This window comes from Capra hircus, chromosome 3, assembly GCF_001704415.2.
Source record: "Capra hircus breed San Clemente chromosome 3, ASM170441v1, whole genome shotgun sequence".
Classification (NCBI taxonomy): domain Eukaryota; kingdom Metazoa; phylum Chordata; class Mammalia; order Artiodactyla; family Bovidae; genus Capra; species Capra hircus.
In genome coordinates, this window is record NC_030810.1 from 37,095,868 (window position 1) to 37,122,203 (window position 26,336).

Genomic DNA, 26,336 nt, shown 5'->3' on the forward strand with positions numbered 1-26,336 from the left:
TGCAATGCTCCTCTGAGCACTGTGCAACGTCCCGAAGGCATGGAAAGACAGAGGAGCCTTGGTTAAGGTGCATCCTGCAGGGAAACATGGCAGGAAATGGAGCTTCACAGGAGCGTTCACTGAGCGCCTTCACATGTTATGAACTCCCATGTGTGAAGGCTATTGAAAATGGAGGAGTCACTTTAGTTTTATCTGGTTGTACTAAATTAAGAACTCTCCATTTAGTCCTAAAATAAATATATATATATATTTTTAAGAACTTTTTTCTAAACTTTGGATATTTTTTGACGAGTTTTAAATTATCTCTTTAGAGTTGAACTTTCTGTTTAAGGAAAGATACTTTAACAAGCATTCAGTACCTGCTCTTTATAGGAATGACTTGACTACACATTAAAAAAAAAAAGTTGAGTATTAGGTACAGTTTCACATTACCTCTTAAAGAAACACATGTGGTTTATAGTGTATAAAAGAGATAGTGATTTATGTTGAAATAGCGACTCAACCCTTTGCTAGCTAGTGTTTGGGGCCATTCAGTTAATCCCTCCCAGTTTTAGTGCTTCTTATTTCCAGAAAGGATGGTTGAAGTATTAAATGAGATCATTTATTTGGAAGTAACTGTCACTCAAAAGGCAGGATTTGTTATTATAAATCTGAGTTCAGAATTGCCCTTAAGAGAGTTTAGTCTTCAGCAGATGTTTCCTTGCTGGCTTTCATCCTCTGCCATTGCTTTTGCCTTTTATTATACTTGTTTCTTCCTCGCAGTTCAGTCCCCTCTCATTTTTCTTTTCTTTTATCTTGTAAGAAAGCAATTGTTCACTGACGTGTAAGATCCCATCCAGGTTCTGACTGTCAGCTGCTTTCAGAGTGTGGTCAGTTTAAAGATGAGATGCAAGTGAGAGAAGACTGGCCGAAATAGTTCCTTTCTTTACGTTATCATCTTGACTGCCTAAAAAAGAGTCCAAAGATATTAAAGCCTAAGGGGTAAATATTAAATGGCACAAAAATACCAGTACTAGAGAAGAAACAAGTTATCAGTTCCTCTGTGGGCAGGAGGTGAATGGCAAATGTTATCAGTTTATTTGGACCGTCTCTGGTATCTTTTCTGTATGTTAGTTACAATCATCTTAACTACAGATTTTTTAAAACTTAATTTTTTTGTTGTTGTTGGCTTCTGCAGGTGTGTGGAATACTTCCTTCCCTTCATCACTAGTTTTCCTATAGAACTGTATTTGGTCGTCTTAACTGCTAGGTGGTATTTTGGCAGAAGTAAATGAGATCTCTCTAGTGACTGGTTTCTTTAAAGTCTGTTTAAAAGATCTGAGATGCTGTGGGATGAAATTGTTAAACAAAAGTTTTGCTATTGTTTAAAATTACATGAGCAAAATTAATTATGTATAAATCATATTATGACAAATTATAGAATTAGTCTTCTTCCTCATAAAACCTTTAAAAGTGGCATGGGATACCACCTTTGTCATTATTTTAAAATTAAATGTTAAAATATACAATGTACTTTGAAACCTTCTGCCTGTTACTTAAACTCTCTTAGTTTATTTATTTTTAAAATAAAGACAATAACTTTAGAAAGCAATGTTCTGTGATTAAAACCAGTTTGTGTGGTCCTTTAAGGAACTCTCCAACTGCAAGGGCTTAAGAAGGAAAGTTTAGCAGTTTAGAGAACAGACCTCATAGAAGTGTACAGTGCCTACTATGTTTGGCGTTAAGCTAGCCACTTTTTACTCTTTAATTCTATCTTCTCAAATTCATAGGACAAGAAAGGTGATTGTTCTTGTTTTAAAAAATTGGAATGTGAGGGTTGGTGTCTTGTGGGCAGGTTCACAGGCACCGTGTGTCATCAGTGAAATCTGAACAGTAGTTCTTTTTGACTTCACCATGTGCCTTTCAGTGAAGATCTTTCTAAAGCTTGTATACTTTTTTCCTGATTGACTCTTGTTCCTTATACCTAAAAGATAGTGTTTTTAATAATATTAAAACATCTGAATTGCCCCAAAAATGTATTCTCAGCTTAATTTTGGAGTCTTTTATTACAATTTAATTCTCAGGGAAAACAAAACTCTATATTTACTAGAAATTTTGATTAACCTAAATAATGTTGACCAATTCCAATAATGAATTTGTAAGTTTTGTGTTTCTATAATTTATTCATATGTTTACGCTGTACCTTCTCTGGGCTAGTAACTCTAATCAATAAAACAGTTTCTCCTCTTACGACAGTGGTGGACACAAACAATGAACAACAGAAGACACACCAAATACTGTCAAATTTCACCTAGAATTATACTTCTTCCCTGAATCTTGATCTGACGGTTATTAAAACTAACATGTATGTACAGGGCCCTGGGCAAATATAATCAGATGATTTCCTAAGCAGGTATGCAGAAGGAAATTTGCTTCTAAAGTATCAGTTCTCAAGGGGACCGGGTAAACGTGAAAAAAAGTCGTTATATTCCTTTTTCTGCATTTTGCTACAGTTTGCTTTAATTACTGGAAACTGCCATTCCTGCTGCCCCCCTGCCCCACGCTGCTCCAGAAAATATAATTAAACACCTTAATGCTGTCAGTGCCACTGCCGATCACTGTGATCTGTTGCCAGTGTGGAGCTTTTCTTGAACAGCATCCAATGACTGGGTAATGACAAGGAAGCAAAATCAGCCCAAGTCTAACACAGTGTACAGCATAGTGACCATAATGAACTGCAGCTCAGTGCTTTGATAGTATTAAAGAGCCATATTCTGTGTTCTCCTGATATTTAATGTATACAACGAATGATTATAAAGGGTATTTTAAAAATTACTTTGGGCTTTTCTCAGTGCTGTTTCAAAATCAAAACATTACAAGTTTGCTTCAAGATTTAGGAAAAATCTGAGGTCAGTAATCAAACTCTTTCTATACCTTGTTTTCAGGCATCTCTAAGGGTCATTAGGCATTTTGAACTTGGCTGGGGACTTATCTTGGTTTTTAGACTTTTTTTCCTAATGTGTATAAGAATTACCTGCTCTTACTTCTAAGTCACTTCAGTCGTGTCCAGCTCTGTGCAACCCTATAGACAGCAGCCCACCAGGCTCGCCCATCCATGGGATTTTCCAGGCAAGAGTACTGGAGTGGGGTACCATTGCCTCCTCTGAAGAATTACCTACAGATGTGTTTATTAAAAAAAAAAAAAAAAAAAAAAAAACTATGATGACTCTTTGGCTGTATTGCAAGACTTAGATTTTGTGACTGTGATATGGAGCCCAGACAACTGTGTATTTTCCTTACAACTATCTTGGGTGATCCGTGAACCACACTTTGGAAAACACTGGTTTGAGTATGACGGTGCTCTCACAGAAAGGCCTCACTGGCCATATCCATCAAGCCTGATAGTGTGAAGCTACATGTTTGAGTATGGGCGCCATCTTCCTTGGGCTTCCCTGGTGGCTCAGATAGTAAAGAATCCACCTGCAAAGTGGGAGACCTGGGTTCAATCCCTGGATTGGGAGGATACCCTGGAGGAGTGCATGGCAACCTGCTCCAATATTCTTGCCTGGAGAATTCCATGGCAGAGGAGCCTGGCAGGCTACAATCCATGGGGTCACAAAGACTCGGACACGATTGAGGGACTAAGCACAGTCATCTTCCCTAGCTAAGGTGAATTAACTTTCCTGCTTGTTAACTAATTTCATTTTGTATTTTAAGCCTAAACGTCCTCAGTGAGCTTGCAGTTTGCAGACAGATCATTTGCCAACTGCATCTCCTTCCCTGAATGGTCACCTTGTGTCACACCCCTCATTATGAGAGGGATTTAGCAGACTGGTCAGTGTTCTCACAGCAGTAAGTAAGGAATTGGGGTGAGACTTTAAAAAATGAGAGATGAAGATAACCCACCTATAACTTCAGTTTAGATTTGGCCTAATCGCCCCAATATCTGAGACCTAGGTAGTGAAAGTGGCCTAATTAATGACGACTCTTGAATTCCTTTCCTGGTTTTGCCATTTGTTGCTGATTGAACTCTGATTCTTGACACCCTTGATCATGAATTTTCTTGACTGGTTTCCGTACCCTTCTAAACTAAATGTGATTCAGAGGAATTTAGATACTGATTTGGAGAAGGCAATGACACCCCACTCCAGTACAATTGCTTGGAAAATCCAATGCACGGAGGAGCCTGGTGGGCTACAGTCCAAGGGGTTGCGAAGAGTCGGACGTGACTGAGTGACTTAACTTTCACGCATTTGAGAAGGAATATCAACCCACTCTAGTGTTCTTGCCTGGAGAATCCCAGGGACAGGGGAGCCTGGTGGGCTGCTGCCTATGGGGTCGCACAGAGTCGGACCTGACTGAAGCGACTTAGCAGCAACAGATACTGATTATCCAATCAGATCTTTCTCTGCTATTAAGTGACTGAAAGAAAGAACCCAAGTATATTTTCCACAGTTTGTTGTGGTCCACACAGTCAAAGGCTTTGGCATAGTCAATAAAGCAGATGTTTTTCTGGAACTCTCTTGCTTTTTTGATGATCCAACAGATATTGGCAATTTGATCTCTGATTCCTCTGCATTTTCTAAATCCAGCTTGAACACCTGGAAGTTCATGGTCCATGTACTGTTGAAGCCTGGCTTGGAGAATTTTAAGCATTACTTTACTAGCATGTGAAATGAGTGCAATTGTGCAGTAGTTTGAGCATTCTTAGGGATTCCCTTGTAGCTCAGTTGGTAAAGAATCTTCCTATCAATGCAGGAGACCTGGGTTCGATCCCTGGGTCAGGAAGATCCCCTGGAGAAGGAAATGGCAACCCACTCTAGTATTCTTGCCTGGAGAATCCCATGGGCAGAGGAGCCTGGAGGTTACAATCCATGGGGTCGCAAGAGTCGGGCACAACTTAGTGACTAAACTGCTACTGCTACTACTTGAGCATTCTTTTGCATTGCCTTTCTTTGGGATTGGGATGAAAACTGACCTTTTCCAGTCCTGTGGCCACTGCTGAGTTTTCCCAATTTGCTGGCATATTGAGTGCAGCAGTTTCACAGCATCAGCTTTCAGGATTTGAAACAGCTCAACTGGAATTCCATCATCTCCACTAGCTTTGTTCGTAGTGATGCTTTCTAAGGCCCACTTGACTTCACATTCCAGGATGTCTGGCTCTAGCTGAGTGATCACACCATCATGATTATCTTGGTCATGGAGATCTTTTTTGTATAGTTCTTCTGTGTATTCTTGCCACCTCTTCTTAATATCTTCTGCTTCTGTTAGGTCCATACCATTTCTGTCCTTTATCGAGCCCATCTTTGCATGAAATGTTCCCTTGGTATCTCTAATTTTCTTGAAGAGCTCTCTAGTCTTTCCCATTCTGTTGTTTTCCTCTATTTCTTTGCACTGATCACTGAGGAAGGCTTTCTTGTCTCCCCTTGCTATTCTTTGGAACGCTGCATTCAGATGGGTATATCTTTCCTTTTCTCCTTTGCCTTTCACTTCTCTTCTATTCACAGCTATTTGTAAGGCCTCCTCAGACAACCATTTTGCCTTTTTGCATTTCTTTTTCTTGGGGATAGTCTTGATCTCTGCCTCCTGTACGATGTTGCAAACCTCTGTCCATAGTTCTTCAAGCACTCTGTCTATCAGATCTAATCCCTTGAATCTATTTGTCATTTCCACTGTATCATCGTAAGGGATTTGATTTAGGTCATACCTGAATGGTCTAGTGGTTTTACCTAAGGTTTTCCCTAAGTGAAAGTTTTACCTAAGTGGTTTTACCTAAGGTTGAATTAGGTATTATCAAAAGCATTGTTGTTGTTCAGTTGCTAAGTCATGTCCGACTCTGTGACCCCACGGGCTGCAGCACACTAGCCTCCTCTGTCTTCCACTATCTCCCAGAGTTTGCTCAGATTCAGGTTCACTGAGGTGATGATACTATCAAACCATCTCATCCTCTGCTGCCCTCTTCTTCTTTTTCCTTCAGTCTTTCTCAGCATCCACATCTTTTCCAGTGAGTTGGCTCTTTGCATCAGGTGCCTAAGCATTGGAACTTTTGCTTCAGCATCAGTCCTTCTAATATTCAACCCTATTTCCAGGTTGATTTCCTTTGGGATTGACTGGTTTGATCTCCTTGCAGTCCAAGTTCTTTGACGCTCAACCTTCTTTATGGTCCATACATGAATACTGGAAAAACCATAGCTTGGAGTATATGGACTTTTGTTGGCAAACTGATGCCTCTGGTTTTTTAATACATTGTCTAGGTTTGTCATAGCTTTTCTTCAGAGAAGCAAGCATCTTAATTTCATGGCTACAGTCACTGTCGATGATGATTTTAGAGTCCAAGAAAATAAAATCTGTCACTGCTTCCACTTTTTCCCCTTCTATTTGCCATGAAATGATGGGACTGGACGTCATGATCTTAGTTTTTTAAATGTTGAGATTAGTTAGCTTTTTCACTCTCCTCTTTTACCTTCATTAAGAGACTCTTTAGTTCCTCTTTACTTCTTATCATTAGAGTTATGTCATCTGCAAATCTGAGGTGTTGATATTTCTCCCAGCAATATTGATTCCAGCTTGTGCTTCATCCAGCCCAGAATTTCACGTAATGTATTCTGCCTATAAGTTAAATAAGCAGAGTGACAATATACAGGCTTTAGGTACTCTTTTCCTAATTTTGAACCAGCCCATTGTTCCATGTCCAATTATATATGATGTTTCTTGAACTGCATACAGATTTTGCAGGGTACAGGTAATGTGATCCAGTATTCCCAGCTCTTTCAGAATTTTCCACAGTTTGTTGTGATCCAGACAAAGACTTTAATATTGTCAGTGAAGCAGAAATAGATATTTCTTGCTTTCTCCATGATTCAACAAATGTTGGTAATTTGATCTCTGATTCTTCTGCCTCTTCAAAACCCAGCTTGTACATCTGGAAGTTCTCGGTTCATGTACTGCTGAAGCCTAGCTTCAGGGATTTTGAGCATAACCTTGCTAGCATATGAAATGAGTGCAGTTGTACAGTAGCTTGAACATTTTTTGACATTGCCCTTCTTTGGGATTGGAATGAAAGCTTACCTTTCCAGTCCTGTGGCCACTGCTGAATTTTCCAAATTTCCTGGCATACTGAGTATAGCAGTTTAACAGCATCATCATTTAAGATTTTAAATAGCTCATCTGTAATTCAATTACCTCCATGAACTTTGTTCATAGTAATGCTTCCTAAGGCCCATTTGACTTCACACTCCAAGATGTAGCCTACCAGCCTCTTACTGTCCATGGGATTTCCCAAACAAGTATACTGAGGTGGATTGCTGCATTCTTCTCCAGGGAATCTTCTTGACCCAGGGATCGAACCTGTGTCTCCTACATTGGCAGGCAGATTCTTTACCACTGAGCCACCAAGGAAGCCCTATTCATACATATAAATCTCTAAAAATACAGCTATAATATTGTGCAAAGTATACTATATAATATGTATAGTTGTGTATGATTAATACATATACATACAATATAACACAGTAATTATTTGGTGTTATCTAGTATATAATCCAGAATCAAGTCTCTTTATTGTCTCAAAATGTAGTTCGTTTGTTCAAATCAGAATTCAGTATACTCACATTTCATGATTTTATTGTCTCTTTTTAAAAAATAGTTTTATTTAAATATGTACAAACAGAAAGCTGTATTACAGTTTGATGAATATTCACCCACCAACCAGCATATTATTAGCACCCAGAATCACTTTATGCCCTGTCTGATTCACTGTTCTTTCTTCCCCAAAGGTCAACACTGTCTTGATTTTGTTACAAATAGATTAGCTTTGCCTGTTTTTGAACTTGATAAAAAGTGGAATTATGTAGGCTGCAGTCCATGGGGTCGCGAATAGTCAGACACGACTGAGCGACTTCACTTTTACTTTTTACTTTCATGCAACCCACTCCAGTGTTCTTGCCTGGAGAATCCCAGGGACGGGGGAGCCTGGTGGGCTGCCGTCTATGGGGTCGCACAGAGGCGGACACGACTGAAGCGGCTTAGCAGCAGCAGCAGCAGTGGTATATACAGTTTTCTTTCTTGGTTTCTCCAACATCCATTGGATCATATCAAAAGAAAGAGAATTCCAGAAAAACATCTACTTCTGCTTCACTGACTATGCTAAACTCTTTGTATAGATCACAACAAACTGTGGAAAATTCTGAAAGAGATGGGAATACCAGAGCACCTTACCTGCCTCCTGAGAAACCTCTATGCAACTCAAGAAGCAACAGTTAGAACTGGACATGGAACAACAGACTGGTTCCAGATTGGGAAAGCAGTAGGTCAAGGCTGTATATTGTCATCCTGCTTATTTAACTTATATGCAGAGTACATCATGCAAAATGCCAGGCTGGATGAAGTGCAAGCTGGAATCAAGATTGTGGGGAGAAATATCAATTACCTCAGATATGCAGATGAGACCACCCTTATGGCATAAAGCAAAGAGGAATTAAGGAGCCTCTTGAAGGTGAAAGAGGAGAGTGAAAAGCTAGCTTAAAGCTCAATATTCAAAAAGTGAAGATCATGGCATCTGGTCCTGCCACTTCATGGCAAATAGGTGGAGAAACAAAGGAAATGGTGAAGGACTTGATTTTCTTGGGTTCCAAAATCACTGTGAACGGTGACTGCAGCCATGAAATTAAAAGATGCTTGTTCCTTGGAAGGTAAGCAATGACAAACCTAAACAATATATTACAAAGCAGAGACATTTCTTTGTCTCCAAAGGCCTGTATTGTCAAAGCTATGGTTTTTTTCAGTTCAGTTCAGTCGCTCAGTCATGTCTGACTCTTTGCGACTCCATGAATCACAGCACGCCAGGCCTCCCTGTCCATCACCAACTCCTGCAGTTCACTAAGACTCATGTCCATTGAGTCAGTGATGCCATCCAGCCATCTCATCCTCTGTCGTCCCCTTCTCCTCCTGCCCCCAATCCCTCCCAGCATCAGAGTCTTTTCCAATGAGTCAACTCTTCGCATGAGGTGGCCAAAGTACTGGAGTTTCAGCTTCAGCATCATTCCTTCCAAAGAAATCCCAGGGCTGATCTCCTTTAGAATGGACCAGTTGGATCTCCTTGCAGTCCAAGGGACTCTCAAGAGTCTTCTCCAACACCACAGTTCAAAAGCATCAATTCTTCGGTGCTCAGCCTTCTTCACAGTCCAACTCTCACATCCATACATGACCACAGGAAAAACCATAGCCTTGACTAGATGGACCTTTGTTGGCAAAATAATGTCTCTGGTTTTAAATATGCTATCTAGGTTGGTCATAACTTTCCTTTCAAGGAGTAAGCGTCTTTTAATTTCATGGCTGCAGTCACCATCTGCAGTGATTTTGGAACCCTAAAAAATAAAGTCTGACACTGTTTCCACTGTTTCCCCATCTATTTCCCATGAAGTGATGGGACCAGATGCCATGATCTTCCTTTTCTGAATGTTGAGCTTTAAGCCAACTTTTTCACTCTCCACTTTCACTTTCATCAAGAGGCCTTTTCAGTAGTCATGCACTAATGTGAGAGGTGGGCAATAAAAAATGCTGAGCACTGAAGAACTGATGCCTTCGAACTCCGGTACTGGAGAAGGCTCTTGAGAGTCCTTTGGACAGCAAGGAGATCAAACCAGTCAGTCCTAAAGGAAATCTATCCTGAATATTCACTGGAAGAACTGATGCTGAAGTTCCAATACCTTAACCACCTGTTGCAAAGAGTTAACTCATTGGAAAAGACCCAGATACTGGGAAGGATTGAAGGTAGGAGGTGAAGGGGATGACTGAGTGGTCATGAATTTGAGCAGACTCCGGGAGATGGTGAAGGACAGGGAAGCATGGTGTGCTGCAGTCCATGGGGTCGCGAAGAGTGAGACACAACTGAGCAACTGAACAGCAACAACAGACACTGTTCTTTCTTGGTCTTTCAACTCAACAGTATGTTTCCTGTATTCAAACATGTTGCCTGTAGTATTATTTGTTTGTTTCCATTATCGAGTAAAGTTCTACTGTATGAATATACAACAGTTTGCTTTTTCAACTTACTGTAAATGGACATCTTGAGAACTACATTTCATAATCCCAAATGTGCCAAGGGATCAACATAGTGTCTAACAGAGAAAGTCCAATTGATATTTATATAGTGCCTTTTATTTAATATTTGCTTCTTACATATTGATTCATTTGAATTTTGTTTCATCTAATGGGAAAATTTTAGACTTTCATTAGTTGAGTATTGTTTTCCTCATGCTGTGATCTTTTAATTGTAGCGATTCTTGTTCTAATTGGCAGCCTGAACTATGTCACTTTAACATTATGGTTGCTTTCCTTTTCCATTCAATATTTAAAATAGATTGAATTTTTGTGAATGAAAGGAAGGAAATAACTTGACTTCTTTGTTTTTCTTCCAAGTTCTGTATGTAGTACTTTTGTTTAATTCTAGCCCCGACTCTCACCTGAGATTATTGACTGCAGAGCCACAGCCTTTGATTTCAAATCCCTGTCTTATCACTCACTAGCTGTGTTATTCTGCAGGTTTGTGTCTTCTCTGTGCCTTTGTTTCTTCATCTGTAAAGTTGGGGATAATAATACCTATTGCACAGGGTGTTTATAAAAATTAAATGAATTAAACTAAAGTACTTAGAACAATGTCTAGCTGTTATTATCATCCTCATCTGTAGTTCTCAAGTTTTGTGTCTCAATTATTAATTTTTATCTGTAAGTCCACATAATATCACTCTTACTTACTGGCGAAGTATCTTCATTTAAGAGGAAAGTTTATTTATTTGTCACATCAAATTTAGTTTGTCTGCACTGACACATTTTCATTATTTTCTTTATTTGGCTTGAAATTTCACTTGAGATTTGCTTCTTGCTACTAGAGTTCACATGTTATTTCTTCTGATTGGTTTTTTTCATATTTTTACTTCTCAAGTCTGCAGGTACTAACAGAATTAAAAGTTGATTACAATGTAAGAAAAATAGATTAAGAAATGCTTCTCATAATCTGATTGTTTAAAAATGGAATTGTATTTAATATATAAGAAACACTCTTAAATATTTTCTCTGTATTAAATTGTTTTCTGTTGTTGGAAACAGACCTGGTGACTAAATGCTTCTGAAATTGTATTGGGTCTTTATTCTGGTGAGTTGAACATTTGCTGTTAAAACCCTGGGCAGTGACTTGAATTGTTTCTTTCTTGGGTGAAAGGCTCTGTTACTTAGCAACACCTAATATCCTATGATGATAGGAAAACACCCAGAGACCACACAGGAGAAATCTTACTGGCTTTTGTGGCCAAGGACAAGCACTGATGCTTTGATACAGAATTATGAGCAACTTGGGATTCTTTTCTTCAGATAATGTTGTCATGAGGCTGGAGAATCCATGTTTAAAACAATTGTGACTGTTCAGCTGAGTCAAAAGACTGTTTCTCTCTCTCTCTCTCTCTCTCTCTCTCTCTCTCGCTTGCTATTCTAATCTGATGTTCATTCAGGGATACTAATGCCTGGAGCCCAAAGAAGGGAGTTACATATCTCCTAATCTTTGATTTGTATTTAGAAATGGAAGATGTCTAGGTTATTTGGAATAGGAACTGCTTCCACTATACTAACATGCTGTGGAAATCAATGAAAATCAATGTAAAGATTGACTGTTGCAAACATTTTTAGGAAATACCAGTACTGGGTATGTTACTAAAGGCTAGTACTTCCTTGATTTATCTGGGTGGATGGATGTTTGTGTATAGGAAACAAAGTATGAATTCTTTGGATTTTTTTTCTTAATTTTAGAGGAAAACTTCATTGACTTGAAATAAAATAATACTTTTTACCCCTCCTCAATGTTTTTTTAGTGACACTGAAATGAATACATTTTTAAAATACTATTCTCTTTTTACCTCGCCTCTTCCACATCTGTTCCCCCATCTACTGGTTGCTATGGAAATGCATCCCAGTACCCCTTAGAGCAAATGCCAGGCAGTGTGGGGTTCTCTTGTAGTGAGGTGGAGTCTTAAATGCTGTGGGACAGTTTGTGCTGACTCACCCGTACACAGAAAGACCTCAGCTATGACTTCTCTCTTAGATTCTTAATTAGCGAACTTGCTTGAGATTTCTCAACTTTTCGAAGATGAGAATTCAGGTTTACTTTTCCTCCAAACACTAACTAACTTTTCTTCCCTTCTCCCCTTTTGAAATTCTGGTTCAACATTTATTATACCCACAGAGTAGAAGCGATTGGTAATGGAAATTACAGAAAACATTTGAAATTGGAGAAGGAGAGGGGCAGCCTAGGAGTGTAGGAGAAAGATTGAGGTTCAGATTTCAAAGTGATCTATTGTATAGTCAAGAGATTATACTAGATTATAATTAAATTATAGTATAATTTACATATTATATATAATATGATTATAAATTATAATAGATTATGATAGAATATTTTATAGTCAACAGATGGACATGAATTTGAGCAAGCTCCAGGAGATGGTGATGGACAGGGAAGCCTGATGAGCTGCCTACCATGGGGTTGCAAAGAGTCGGACATGATCGAGTGACTGAGCTGAACTGATCGTATAGTCAAGACAAATCTCTCATTTAATCCTAAAGTATAATCGTGGAGCCAGAGATAATCTCCATATTAGATTAGTTCTGTGTTGGACATATCTAAAGCCTGTCTTAACTTTGGTGTCTGTGAATTTTATGGTTGACTGTCATGACTGCTGTAGAAAAAAATTGTTGCAACTGCATGGGAAATTAGTCTTTTATTTACATACCCAGCTGCCCATGAGAATCATCTAAGGAGCTTTACCCTATTTCTAAAATTTTCCTCAGACTTGCGGGCTTAGGATCCGCTGGTGGAGCCCAATCATAATTCTCTTTTATAGGGTCTGAGGATAAATTTTAGGTAACCAGCCTGACAAATAATCTAAGACTAAAGCCTGGCATTGTTTGAGTTCTCTTAAGGGAGCACCTTATTATTTAAAATTCTTCTAATCTAAGAGAGAGCTGTGTTGTGAGAGCACATAGCTCTCATTTTCTTCAGTAAACCTGGCCCCAACACTGGCCAGATCACCTTACTTCTCTGAATGTCAGTCCAGCTCGCCTGCAAATGGAGGTATTTACAAAAATGTGGGAAGGATTCAATGATGAATGATGAATTCATGATGAAATGTGAATTTTTTTTCATGTAGGAGATGTTATGATAACTTGAGGATCCTAACGATAGCTTTTTAAATGAGGGAGAAATTGGAAGTCATTTTTGTTCTTTAAGATGCTATTGGAGAAACTTAACATAATATGGTAAAGAAAAAATTTAAGTACAAACTTCATTCAGTCTTTCACTCAGTTCAGTCACTCAGTTGTGTCAAACTCTTTGCGACCCAATGGACCACAGCACGCCAGGCCTCCCTGTCCATCACCAGCTCCCAGAGTTTACCCAAACTTCTGTCCATTGGGTCGGTGATGCCATCCAACCATCTCATACCTTTTTCTTCCTGCCTTCAATCTTTCCCAGCATCAGGGTTTTTTCGAATGAGTCAGCTCTTCGCATCAGGTGGCCAAAGTATTGCAGTTTCAATTTCAACATGAGTCCTTCCAATGAACACCCAGGACTGATCTCCTTTAGGATGGATTGGTTGGGTCTCCTTGCAGTCCAAGGGACTCCCAAGAGTCTTCTTCAACACCACACTTCAAAAGCATCAATTCTTCTGTGCTCAGCTTTCTTCAGAGTCCAACTCTCACATCCATACATGACTACTAGAAAAACCATAGCCTTGAGAGACAGACCTTTGTTGGCAAAGTAACGTCTCTGGTTTTTAATATGCTGTCTAGGTAGGTCGTTCTTTAATATGCTGTCTAGGTTAGTATTCTTGCCTGGAGAATCCCAGGGACGGCGGAGCCTGGTGAGCTGCCGGCTATGGGGTCGCACAGAGTCACACATGACTGAAGTGGCTTAGCAGCAGGTTGGTCATAACTTTCCTTTCAAGGAGTCAGCATCTTTTAATTTCATGGCTGCAGTCACCATCTGCAGTGATTTTAGAGACCCCCAAAATGAAATCAGCTACTGTTTCCACTGTTTCCCCATCTATTTCCCATGAAGTGATGGGACCAGGTGCCAGGATCTTAGTTTTCTGAATGTTGAGCTTTAAGCCAACTTTTTCACTCTCCTCTTTCACTTTCATCAGGAGGTTCTTTAGTTCTTCTTTGCTTTCTGCCATAAATGTGGTTTCATCTGCATATCTGAGGTTATTGATATTTCTCCCTGTAATCTTGATTCCAGCTTGTGCTTCATCCAGCCCAACATTTCTTATGATGTACTCTCCATATAAGTTAAATAAGCAGATTAACAATAAACAGCCTTGACATACTCCTTTTCTTATTTGGAACCAGTCTGTTGTTCCATGTCCAGTTCTAACTGTTGCTTCCTGACCTGCATACGGATTTCTCAGGAGACAGATCAGGTGGCCTGGTACTCCCATCTCTTTCAGAATTTTCCACAGTTTATTGTGATCCACACAAAGGCTTTGGCATAGTCAATAAAGCAGAAATAGATGTTTTTCTGGAACTCTCTTGTTTTTTCAATGATCCAGAGATGTTGGCAGTTTCAGCTCTGGTTCCTCTGCCTTTTCTAAAACCAGCTTGAACATCTGGAGGTTCACGTATTACTGAAGCCTGACTTGGAGAATTTTGAGCATTACTTTACTAGCATGTGAGATGAGTGCAATTGTGCGGCAGTTTGAGCATTCTTTGGCATTGCCTTTCTTTGGGATTGGAATGAAAACTGACCTTTTCCAGTCCTGTGGCCACTGCTGAGTTTTCCAGATTTGCTGGCATATAGAGTGTAGCACTTTCACAGCATCATCTTTTAGGATTTGAAATAACTCTACTGGAATTCCATCACTTCCACTGGCTTTGTTTGTAGTGATGTTTTCTAAGGCCCACTTGACTTCACATTCCAGGATGTCTGGCTCTAGGTGAGTGATCACACCATCATGATTATCTGGGTCATGAAGATCTTTTTTGCACAGTTCTTCCGTGTATTCTTGCCACCTCTTCTTAATATCTTCTGCTTCTGTTAGGTGCATAGCATTTCTGTCCTTTTTCGAGCCCATTTTTGTGTGAAATGTTCCCTTGGTATCTCTAATTTTCTTGAAGAGATCTCTAGTCTTTCCATTCTATTGTTTTCCTCTATTTATTCTCATTGATCACTGAGGAAGGCTTTCTTATCTCTCCTTGCTATTCTTTGGAACTCTGCATTCAGATGCTTATATCTTTCCTTTTCTCCTTTGCTTTTCACTTCTCTTCTTTTCACAGCTATTTGTAAGGCCTCCCCAGACAACCATTTTGCTTTTTTGCATTTCTTTTTCTTGGGAATGGTCTTGATCCCTGTCTCCTGTACTATGTCACAAACCTCCATCCATAGTTCATCTGGCACTCTGTCTGTCAGATGTAGTCCCATAAATCTATTTCTCACTTCCGCTGTCTAATCATAAGGGATTTGATTTAGGTCATACCTGAATGGTCTAGTGGTTTTCCCTACTTTCTTTAGTTTAAGTCTGAATTTGGCATTAAGGAGTTCATGATCTGAGCCACAGTCAGCTCCCAATCTTGTTTTTGCTGACTGTATAGAGCTTCTCCATCTTTGGCTGCAAAGAATATAATCAATCTGATTTCGGTGTTGGCCATGATGATGTCCATGTGTAGAGTCTTCTCTTGTGTTGTTGGAAGAGGGTGTTTGCTATGACCAGTGTGTTCTCTTGGCAAAACTATTAGCCTTGGCCCTGCTTCATTGTGTACTCCAAGGCCAAATTTGCCTGTTACTCCAGGTGTTTCTTGACTTCCTACATTTACATTCCAGTCCCCTATAATGAAAAGGACATCTTTTTTGAATGTTAGTTCTAAAAGGTCTTATAGGTCTTTAGTTTCTAGCTATAAATTACCATTATAGCATTGTGTTCATTTCTTCCATCTTATTTCTTTATTTATAAATTGGATGGAGCTGTGCAATAAGAGAAGGCAGCTTTACACAATAATGTAGTTTGTTCTGCCTAATTTAAAAGTCTCTGGTTTTATGATGTGGTGAAATATAGCATTTAATTTATCTGAAGAGTTGAACCTGCCATCATTTAAGGCCTTTGTAGCTATGGATTTGAGTAAACATTGTAGGATAACTCAAATTCTGAAGCCTTAAAATGGTAATGCCAATTTAACTAAAAATTAAAGGTCATCTGTGTTATAGAACATTGGACATTTTCATTGTCTTACTGCTTTTCCTGTTTTGTAATCCACTGGAAAAAAAAGAGAGAGAGAGGGTGGGGAGAGAGAGAACATAAGATAAAGTTATCAATCTTTTTTGCTTTTTAAGCTGCTTCAGTTTAATAGAGTTGATTTTTTTAAAGATGGAGAAGGCGATGGCACCCCATTCTAGTACATGTATACATAGTACTTTGATTTTCTAGTAGTCCTAATGGATCTTGTTACTTATGTATACAAATGCAAAAAAGAAACAAGTCATTTTTCTACTTCCTTTACCTGAAGGAATTCATTGTCTTTGCAACAAATTGCATGGGTCTGATGCTTTTAGGTCTCAGATGACTTTCATGTAGCGTTGTTTGGGGCAATGGCCAAACTGCAGGCAGAGCAATGAAGAAGGCCTTAGAAATCATCTGTTTATGCTTCCAACAGGCATATATTTGTATTAACATGTATTAACCACCTAATGTATACCAGGCACTAAGTGCAGAAGACAGCAGGATATGCAAGAAACTGTGGGGTCTATATTCTAGGCGAGGGCAATAGAAAGAAAGAATTCTAAAAAGATACTTTCAGATAGTGTTCTGGGAAGCAAGCTCACTGAGAAGGACAGTGCAGGTAGTGGAGTGCAGTTTATTACTTCGGCGTGCCCAAGGCAGAGTCTCTTAGCCAAGGACCCCGACCAGTTTCTGTGAAAACCTTATGTACCCTAAGTGTACTTGCTCAAACCCACCTCCCCAAATTCCTTGAAACTAGTCTGGACAAGATAAATGAGAGATGCGGTCAAAGTTAACCCATGATTCATGTGTCACAAAACTAGATAAACAGTGGACATTTATCAATAGGACTGTGGTCATATCCCGATAAACATAATGGAATTTATGACTTTGTTCTGTTACAGAGATAATTAGCATATTCTTTTAGGCAATGGAGAGTCTAAGTACAAGTCCTGAGGCTCTTTTATCTGGGGGTCTGGTTTTCCATTGGTATGTCACTTCTTTGGCTACAGTCCATGGGGTCGTTAAGAGTGGGACAGGACTGAGCGACTTCACTTTCACTTTTCACTTTCATGCATTGGAGAAGGAAATGGCAACCCACTCCAGTGTTCTTGCCTGGAGAATCCCAGGGACAGGGGAGCCTGGTGGGCTGCCATCTCTGGGGTCGCACAGAGTTGGACACGAATGAAGCGACTTAGCAGCAGCAGCAGCAGCCATCACTTCTATAGACACCGGGCACAAAATTCAGAGTCCATTGGGAGGGTGACCGTACGTGTAGCCTAATATTTGCAGCTTGGCCTAAGATGGAGTCAAGCTCTGTCTGTTTCCTCCTTTAATAGTACCATGAAGACAGACAGACAAAACTGGGTTTGCATTCTTATTATATCAATTTCCACCCACGTAAACTTAGGCAGCGTATTCAACATCAGAATCTTATTCCCGTATCTTGAATGCAGAGATGATAATTTCTACCTGATAGGGTGTTTTTTAGGATAAATCGAGAAAATTTATTGAATGGTTTTTAGCACAGTTTCTGCAACTTAGCAGGTCCCCAATAAATTATTACTAAAACTTCAAAACCATTCAAGGATGCTCAGCTCTTTCTTGTTCTGGGATTTGCTTTTTTTTTTAAACTGAGCTTTATTCTGTTGATCTTACCCCCTTTCCTAAGTTTTGTTTGAAATAATTTTAAAAAGTCAAGGAAAGCTGAATAACCCTTTTTATAGGCAAATAAAGCTGGAATAAGTTGGATGTGGGGTTATTGGAAACGACAGCTAAAATGAGGTTTGAGCATTATGGAATAGTACGTGTACCTGACCAATAAGATGAGAATTGGCTAGACTATCTATAATATTTATTGTCATTTCCAGACATTAATTGGTTTTCCAGTTGATACAGTGAAATGGATGGGTGACTTCAGCTGCTGGTATTTCTCTCACAGTTTTTCTCTCTCTGAATTAGAATTACTGATATGTATGCTTGTCTTCAATGATAGATTTTAATGCCCTTAAATACTGTAGTGTGCCCTTCACAACACAAGCCTGACATGAATTTGGATTCAATCAATATTTGTTAATTGAAAAAAATGGGAATATGCTAGTGTCATAACAACAACAACAAAAAATTGGCCAGAATAATAGGGCTGCCAGTTTCAAAAATTAGGATAACAGATCTACAACCTAGTTCCTTGGTGGAATGTTGATGAGGGAACCAGCTTTTTGAAGGGTCTTTTAAACCTGTAGATAAGGTGTCAGTTTTTTTTTTTTTTAAATTGTGGTAAAATGTACATAAGTAATACACCATTTAAATTACTTTTAAGTGTAGAGTTCAGTAGCATTAAGTACATTCACATTGTTGTACAACTCTGATTACCGTCCACCTCCAGATCTTTTATATTTCCCAAACTGAAACTATGGAGGGTTTTAATTTCACACTTGACTAACACACAGTTTTAAAGCCACCTCAGTGGCCTACAGATCAGGGACAGTCACTGGAAACAGTGCTATTACTCCTTTGCACCTCACAAAGTTGTCCTTGGAACTCCTCAGTATAAGTAACTCAAATAAGAGAGTCTGGGAAAGAACAATGTCAGCCCCTTCCTCTCCTGATTGCCGTTGGAGGACAGTGTGCCTGCTTCCTTCACTCCATCGTAGGGAACCACTGCTTCCTTTCACAAATCTCAGTTTTCATCAAAACAGACAAGAAAAGAGTAGCTTTGGCACCAACTGAAAACGAACTGGGAATACCAGACCACCTGACCTGCCTCTTGAGAAACCTATATGCAGGTCAGGAAGCAACAGTTAGAACTGGACGTGGAACAACAGACTAGTTCCAAATAGGAAAAGGAGTACGTCAAGGGTGTATATTGTCACCCTGCTTATTTAACTTGTATGCAGAGTACATTGTGAGAAACGCTGGGCTGGAAGAAGCACAAGCTGGAATCAAGATTGCCGGGAGAAATATCAATAATCTCAGATATGCGGATGATACCACCCTTATGGCAGAAAGTGAAGAGGAACTAAAAAGCCTCTTGATGAAAGTGAAACAGAAGAGTGAAAAAGTTGGCTTAAAGCTCAACATTCAGAAAACGAAGATCATGGGATCTGGTCCCATCACTTCGTGGGAAATAGATGGGGAAATAGTGGAAACAGTGTCAGACTTTATTTTTTGGGGCTCCAAAATCACTGCAGATGGTGACTGCAGCCATGAAATTAAAAGACACTCCTTGGAAGGAAAGTTATGACCAACCTAGATGGCATATTCAAAAGCAGAGACATTACTTTGCCAACAAAAGTCCATCTAGTCAAGGCTATGGTTTTTCCAGTGGTCATGTATGGATGTGAGAGTTGGACTGTGAAGAAAGCTGAGCACTGAAGAATTGATGCTTTTGAAGTGTGGTGTTGGAGAAGACTCTTGAGAGTCCCTTGGACTGCAAGGAGATCCAACTGGTCCATTCTAAAGGAGATCAGTCCTGGGTGTTCTTTGGAAGGACTGATGCTAAAGCTGAAACTCCAGTACTTTGGCCACCTCATGCAAAGTATCAACTCATTGGAAAAGACTCTGATGCTGGTAGGGATTGGGGGCAGGATGAGAAGGGGACGACAGAGGATGAGATGGCTGGATGGCATCACTGACTTGATGGTCGTGAGTCTGAGTGAACTCTGGGAGTTGGTAATGGACAGGGAGGCCTGGCGTGCTGTGATTCATGGGGTTGCAAAGAGTCGGACACGACTGAGCAACTGAACTGAACTGAAAACTAACTTAAAACCTCAACGTAACTGAATGATAAAGACAAAATCATGACCAAATCAGTCTCTGATGTTGTTTGGTGTCTATGTCCCAGGAATTTTTAGTTAGCATCCACTTTAAGCTAACAGCCCTATTACAAATAAGAAATCTGCCATTTGTAGAGATTTAGTATTTGTCCAAGAAACTAGTGGTGTTAAGTGCGTCAACTAAGGATTTGAATTGAATTCTAACCCTTGAGCCCTTGCTCTTTCTATTCTGCCACAAGAATGTATTGCTAGAGATTCACCTTTTGTAGCACTTGGGTTGTTCATCAGTTGTGATAGAGCCACTATTTACCAAGGGAGGATCCGTCTTGATCCTCCTTTGGAGGAGGATCATTAGTCATTTGCGTGTCTAAGCAGTTGAATATACAGTTAATGGTCATGAAGGTTATTTCTTTTTTTCTCAGAAGGTTGAACAAGTCAGACAAATTTTGGAACCTGGAAGTCTTTTTATATTAATTTAACACTAAAACCTTTCTCAGCTCATTATTTTTTTTCAGTTCCCAGGGGCATGAGATTGCATTAAATATAATCTTTCATAGCATATTACCATCATTGGTCAGCTGGGAGTCCCTATTTGGTTTTCTTTGCTCCCTTTTGTTCCTGTCTCTTTCCAGCCACTGTAATTAACCATTCTAATGTGTTAGCCATTTGTGTTTTTGTATACGAACTTCCAAAATATGTGTTGTGGTTTTTGTGCAGAATCTTAATTCACATAAATAGTATTACATAGTATGTTGATCCCATTCTGTTTGTCCCCTTTTCATTCAGTACTGTTTACAATATCTCTTTATGTTACTATTGACATTAATTTATTTTAATTATTAATCTATGTCAAAACAGAGGAGAACTTTATTTTTTGTTGTTACAGGTTTTCATAGTTTTATTGCACCATGTCCAAAGAGACAGCTTATTGATACTGATTTTTTTGAGACTTATTGTGGTTTCTTTTATGGTCTAATACACAGTCAGTATTTGTAATTGTTTTGTGTGTGCCTCCCCAAAATGTGTATTTTCTGTCAGATGTAACATTCTCTTAAATACAATACCTTGAGCCTATTGAGTTGTCAGTCTTCAGTTTATTTTTTAAAATCTTCTTCTGCTTTATTATTTTCTTAGAAAGATGTGTTAAAATTTTATTTTATTTGTTTCCTTAACTGTGATATCATTTCTTAACTATTTATTTCACCCTAGAAATCCAGTAAGCAATATAGTTGAAACCATAACTGCTCTGGTTGAATCTGGAAGAAAATGTCTTAAATTGAGGGTCCTTTCAAGATCCCATCTCCAGAGTACCTTAAGGCACCTTTGCAGTATCCCTAAATTGGAATATTATATGTGTAAACAAGCTATCAATTACCCCTTTAATCTTGCACTCTTATTTCTTGTCACCCACCCACTAACTTAAACAATTTTCAGTTCAAAGCCAGATGGACTTTCACATCCCCTTCCTCATCCCTCTGCATGGAAGTTTTTACCCTTGCCATTTGGTCCACCAGAATTCTTCTCCACATAACCAAACTCTGTGACTTATTCGAAACCGTTCTTGTATATCCAAAGAACAAAAAAACTAATTAAAAAAGATATATACACAATTCAGTGTTAATAGAAGCTCTATTTACAATAGTCAGGCAACATAAGTGTCCATCCATAGATGGATGTGAGAGAGATGTGGCATGCAATGGAATACTACTCAGCCATAAAAAAGATATTGCCATTTGTGACAACATGGATGGGCCTAGGAGTATTATACTAAGCCAGATAAAGACAAATGGAAACGTGGAATCTAAAGAAAAAAAAAAAACACTAAACAAAACAGAAACAGACCTACAGGTACAGAGAACAAGCTGGTGGTCACCAGAGGTGGGGAGTGGCTGGGCAAAATAGGTGAAGGGCATTAAGACATACAAGCTTCCACTTATTAAAAAGCCATGGGATGTAATGTACAGTATAGGGATTATGTTCAGTAATGTTGTAATAACTTTGTATGGTTTAGCTTTGTAATAGCTATGGGTGGTTACCAGACTTACTATGGTGATCTATTTGTCATGTATATAAATGTTGAATCACTATTTTGTATACTGGAAATTGATACTATATGTCAACTTTACTTCAATTAAGAAAAGAAAAAGAAAAAAAACCCAACCTTCTCAAATTCTGCTTCTTTCAAGAAATCTCTTCAGGCATATAATTTCTTAGAATTCTAAAGGCAATGATAGCTCAGTTCAGTTCAGTTGCTCAGTCGTGTCTGACTCTTTGTGACCCTATGGACTGCAGCACGCTGGGATTCCCTGTCCATCACCAACTCCTGCAGCTTACTCAAACTCATGTCCATTGAGTCGGTGATGCCTACCAACTATCTCATCCTCTGTCATCCCCTTCTCATCCTGCCCTCAGTCTTTCCCGGGTCTTTTCAAATGAGTCAGTTCTTCATATCATGTGGCCCAAGTATTGGAATTTTAGCTTCAGCATCAGTCCTTCTGATGAATATTCAGGACTGATCTCCTTTAGGATGGACTGGTTGGAACTCCTTGCAGTCCAAGGAACTTTCAAGAGTCTCCTCCAACACCACGGTTCAAAAGCATCAATTCTTTGGTGCTTAGCTTTCTTCATAGTCCAACTCTCACATCCATACATGACTACTGGAAAAACCATAGCCTTGACTAGACAGACCTTGGTTGGCAAAGTAATGTCTCTGCTTTTTAATATACTATCAATGTTGGTCATAGCTTTTCTTCCAAGGTGCAAGTGTCTTTTAATTTCATGGCTGCAGTCACCATCTGCAGTGATTTTAGAACCCCCCAAAATGAAGTCAGCCACTGTTTCCACTGTTTCCCCATCTATTTGCCATGAAGTGATGGGACGACTACGGCTATATAAACAGAAATTCCAACCATGCCACATGCTGGTCACTAAATACATATTAATCAATTAGTAAATTTAGGTCAGTGAGACAACATTAAATTAACTGCACTAGCAATCATTGGAAAACTTGGAAAACTCAGCAGTGGCCACAGGACTGGAAAAGGTCAGTTTTCATTCCAATCCCAAAGAAAGGAAATGCCAAAGAATGCTCAATCTAAGATCATGGATACCATGATCTTAGTTTTCTGAATGTTGAGCTTTAAGCCAACTTTTTCACTCTCCTCTTTCACTTTAATCAAGAGGCTCTTTAGTTCTTCACTTTGTCATAAGGGTGATGTCATCTGCATATCTGAGGTTCTTGGTATTTCTCCCAGCAATATTGCTTCTGGTTTGTGCTTCATCCAGAAAGACATTTCTCATGATGTACTCTGCATATAAGTTAAATAAGCATGGTGACAATATACAGCCTTGACGTACACTTTTCCTGATTTGGAACGAGTCTGTTGTTCTATGTCCAGTTCTAACTGTTGCTTCTTGACCTTCATACATATTTCTCAGTAGACAGCTTATGTGTTCTGGTATTCCCATCTCTTGAAGAATTTTCCACAGTTTGCTGTGATCCACACAGTCAATCAAGCAGAAGTAGGTATTTTTCTGGAACTCTCTTGCTTTTTTGATGATACAGTGGATGTTGGCAATGTGATCTTTGGTTCCTCTGTGTTTTCTAAATCCAGCTTGAACATCTGGAAATTCGTGGTTCATGTATTGCTGAAGCCTGGGTTGGAGAGTTTTGATCATTACTTTACTAGTGTGTGAGATGAGGGCAATTGTGCGGTAGTTTGATCATTCTTTGGCATTTCCTTTCTTTGGGATTGGAATGAAAACTGACCTTTTCCAGTCCTGTGGCCACTGCTGAGTTTTCCAAGTTTTCCAATGATTGCTAGTGCAGTTAATTTAATGTTTGTTCACTGACCTAAATTTACCAATTGATTAACATGTATTTAGTGACCAGCATGTGGCGTGGTTGGAATTTCTGTTTATATAGCTGTAGTTGTTTACTAGTTCTTGTGTTTGTTTGCTTCCTCTGCTTTATTGTATAAGCATGTTGAGGGTAACGTGTGTTTTGTATCCTCTATTAATTAAGGTACCCACATAATGGCTTGTTCTTAATAGTTGACTGATGGAAACACTTTGAGTTTATTTACTTCAGTGTTAATGGGGATAATTTTATTTCTATATAGAGGACAGTTTTGTTACATTGCAAGTTCTTTAGTTTACTGTATTTTATAAAATACGTTCTTTATTATTCATAAGCATGATCAGTGAAAGTTCTTTAAGATTCTCTTCAAAATCCTTATAAACTAGACAAATTTAACCTCTTTCTAAAATTAGCATTTATGATTAATTATTTCAGTGTAAATTTATGTACAAATTGGCCTTTGTGAATTTAAATTTATCTACTCTCTTTTAAGGCAGTGTTTGTTATATCTGGTAAAGTGATGAGATGGACTAGGCTCTCTTCCTTCCCTTCCCCCTTAACATTAATTATTCCAGCTAAGCTTTCAATTTGCAAGGTTCCCTCTAAGGACAGTGAACTTAGTGTTAGAGCATAGAGAGTTCCAGCATAGTTGCAAGGATAGCTTGGTTTTCAGCTGATGAGATGATTGCATCATGTGACATAGTCACCAGCAAGCCTTTGATCATTGGTAGCACTCCTGGCCTGAGCTGGTGCTGTTTGGTGTACAGGGCATGTTTAAAGCTGTGCTGTTCCCCACACTGACTTGCCAGTGTAGTTGTGTTGCACAAGTGAAGCCTAACCAGCCACATCCTAAAATAGGTAGTTTAGGCTGTAAAATGGAGGTTGCAAGATGAAAGAGAAGATCAAATAGAAGAATTGTAAAATGCCTATAATCCATGAGCCTTTAAGTCCTTTATATTTTCTTTCATTTTCCCAATTTCCGTGAAGTGGGAATTATCATGTCCATTTTAAAGATGAAGTGGAATTCTATAGAGGTACAATGATGTATTAATTAATGGACATTGAGTAAGTGGTAGATGTGTGTATTAACTTCAGATCTGACAGCTAAATCAGCATCCTTAATTCTCCTTGTTTTTACTCGCATAACACCAGTCTTGTTTTGTACCCTTTGTATACTTTAAAGAAATGTAATTATTTAGAGTTAATGGTTGATTTTCTTTCCTGCTGGACTACAGATCCGTGAGAGTAGATCCATGTCTGTTTTGTTCAATCAACAGACCAAACACTTTGCTTGGCACATACCTGGTGATCAGTATATATTCATTGTTTCCCTTGTTCTTTTTTTGAAGGGGAATAAGTAGTGCAGAGAGGCCAGGTTTTCTACCACATTATGTTAACAATCTTAGGTAAGAAAATGTGTAGAAAATCTAGGCCAGCCCTTGAACCTGAACAGTCAGGGAAGGTTTTATGGGGAGTCATCTTCTTAGATGGAGATCAAATAATCTTTAACTGTAACCTGTATATAAGGCTGTGAATGACCTCAAGTATTTCACTTACAAGAAGGGACAATTCATTGTAGTGGCGTCAGTAAAAATGGGGAAATGCCAATATGCCTTGATAATATAGATTTAGGTGCTCTATTTAATTTTTTTAACCTTTTTTTAAATTAGAAAAAATCAGGCAAAGATATGCAGACCTGCCTGGAGAACTGCACATTATTGAACTTGAAAAGGATAAGAATGGACTTGGACTCAGCCTTGCTGGTAACAAAGACAGGTCACGCATGAGCATATTTGTGGTGGGAATTAACCCCGAAGGACCTGCTGCCATGGATGGACGAATGCGTATTGGAGATGAACTATTGGAGGTAAGGGGCGTATATTCTTCATTTTTGTTTGGGTGAGATGATTGGATATAGAGGATAGTGTATAAGACGATGAAGTAAAAGGGTAAAATGTTATAAATTACATTTTCTTCAACTGTTTGTTATCATTTTCCCAAGCAAGAATGAAAATCATATTGTTGCTTACAAATACTGTTGGCTGCTTGAGTAAAGACTAATCTCACAAAATAATTTAAGGGCCTTTAAGTAAAATCTCATGAAAACATATTAAAAGAATAGAGCTTGTTTTTTAATATAAATTCCAAAAGATTCAAAACTAATTTATGTATTACTCTGAGATTATTAGTATTTAACAAAATCTTTTTCAGCTTCTGAATTAACTGTAAGTATAACATTTGTTTTTGTTGCTGTTGTGGTTTAGTTTTTCTGGAAGGTGTTACAGCCAACAAAATCTTATGAACTGGTTGTCAAGGACTGATTAATACCTGTGAGTTGGTAATGTGGTTAAAGTCACATAGGTTCCTTATTTAGGAACAGGAGAGAGAAAAGAGAAGTTAGGAAGGGAACTGATCCTCTGCACTATTCCAGATGATTTCATCAGTAATCTGAAAAGGTTATTTTCATAT

General features: G+C 38.8%; 1 protein-coding gene across 3 annotated transcripts in view; it reads left to right on the forward strand.

Moving 5' to 3' along the window:
- PATJ (PATJ, crumbs cell polarity complex component) overlaps nt 1–26,336 on the forward strand; it is a 386,097-nt gene that overhangs the window by 195,231 nt on the left and 164,530 nt on the right. For all 3 annotated transcript variants that reach the window (XM_018044918.1, XM_018044920.1, XM_018044927.1), the window contains exon 28: nt 25,538–25,734. In XM_018044918.1, the coding sequence (XP_017900407.1) occupies nt 25,538–25,734 (197 nt within the window). The remainder of the gene's footprint in view (nt 1–25,537; nt 25,735–26,336) is intronic.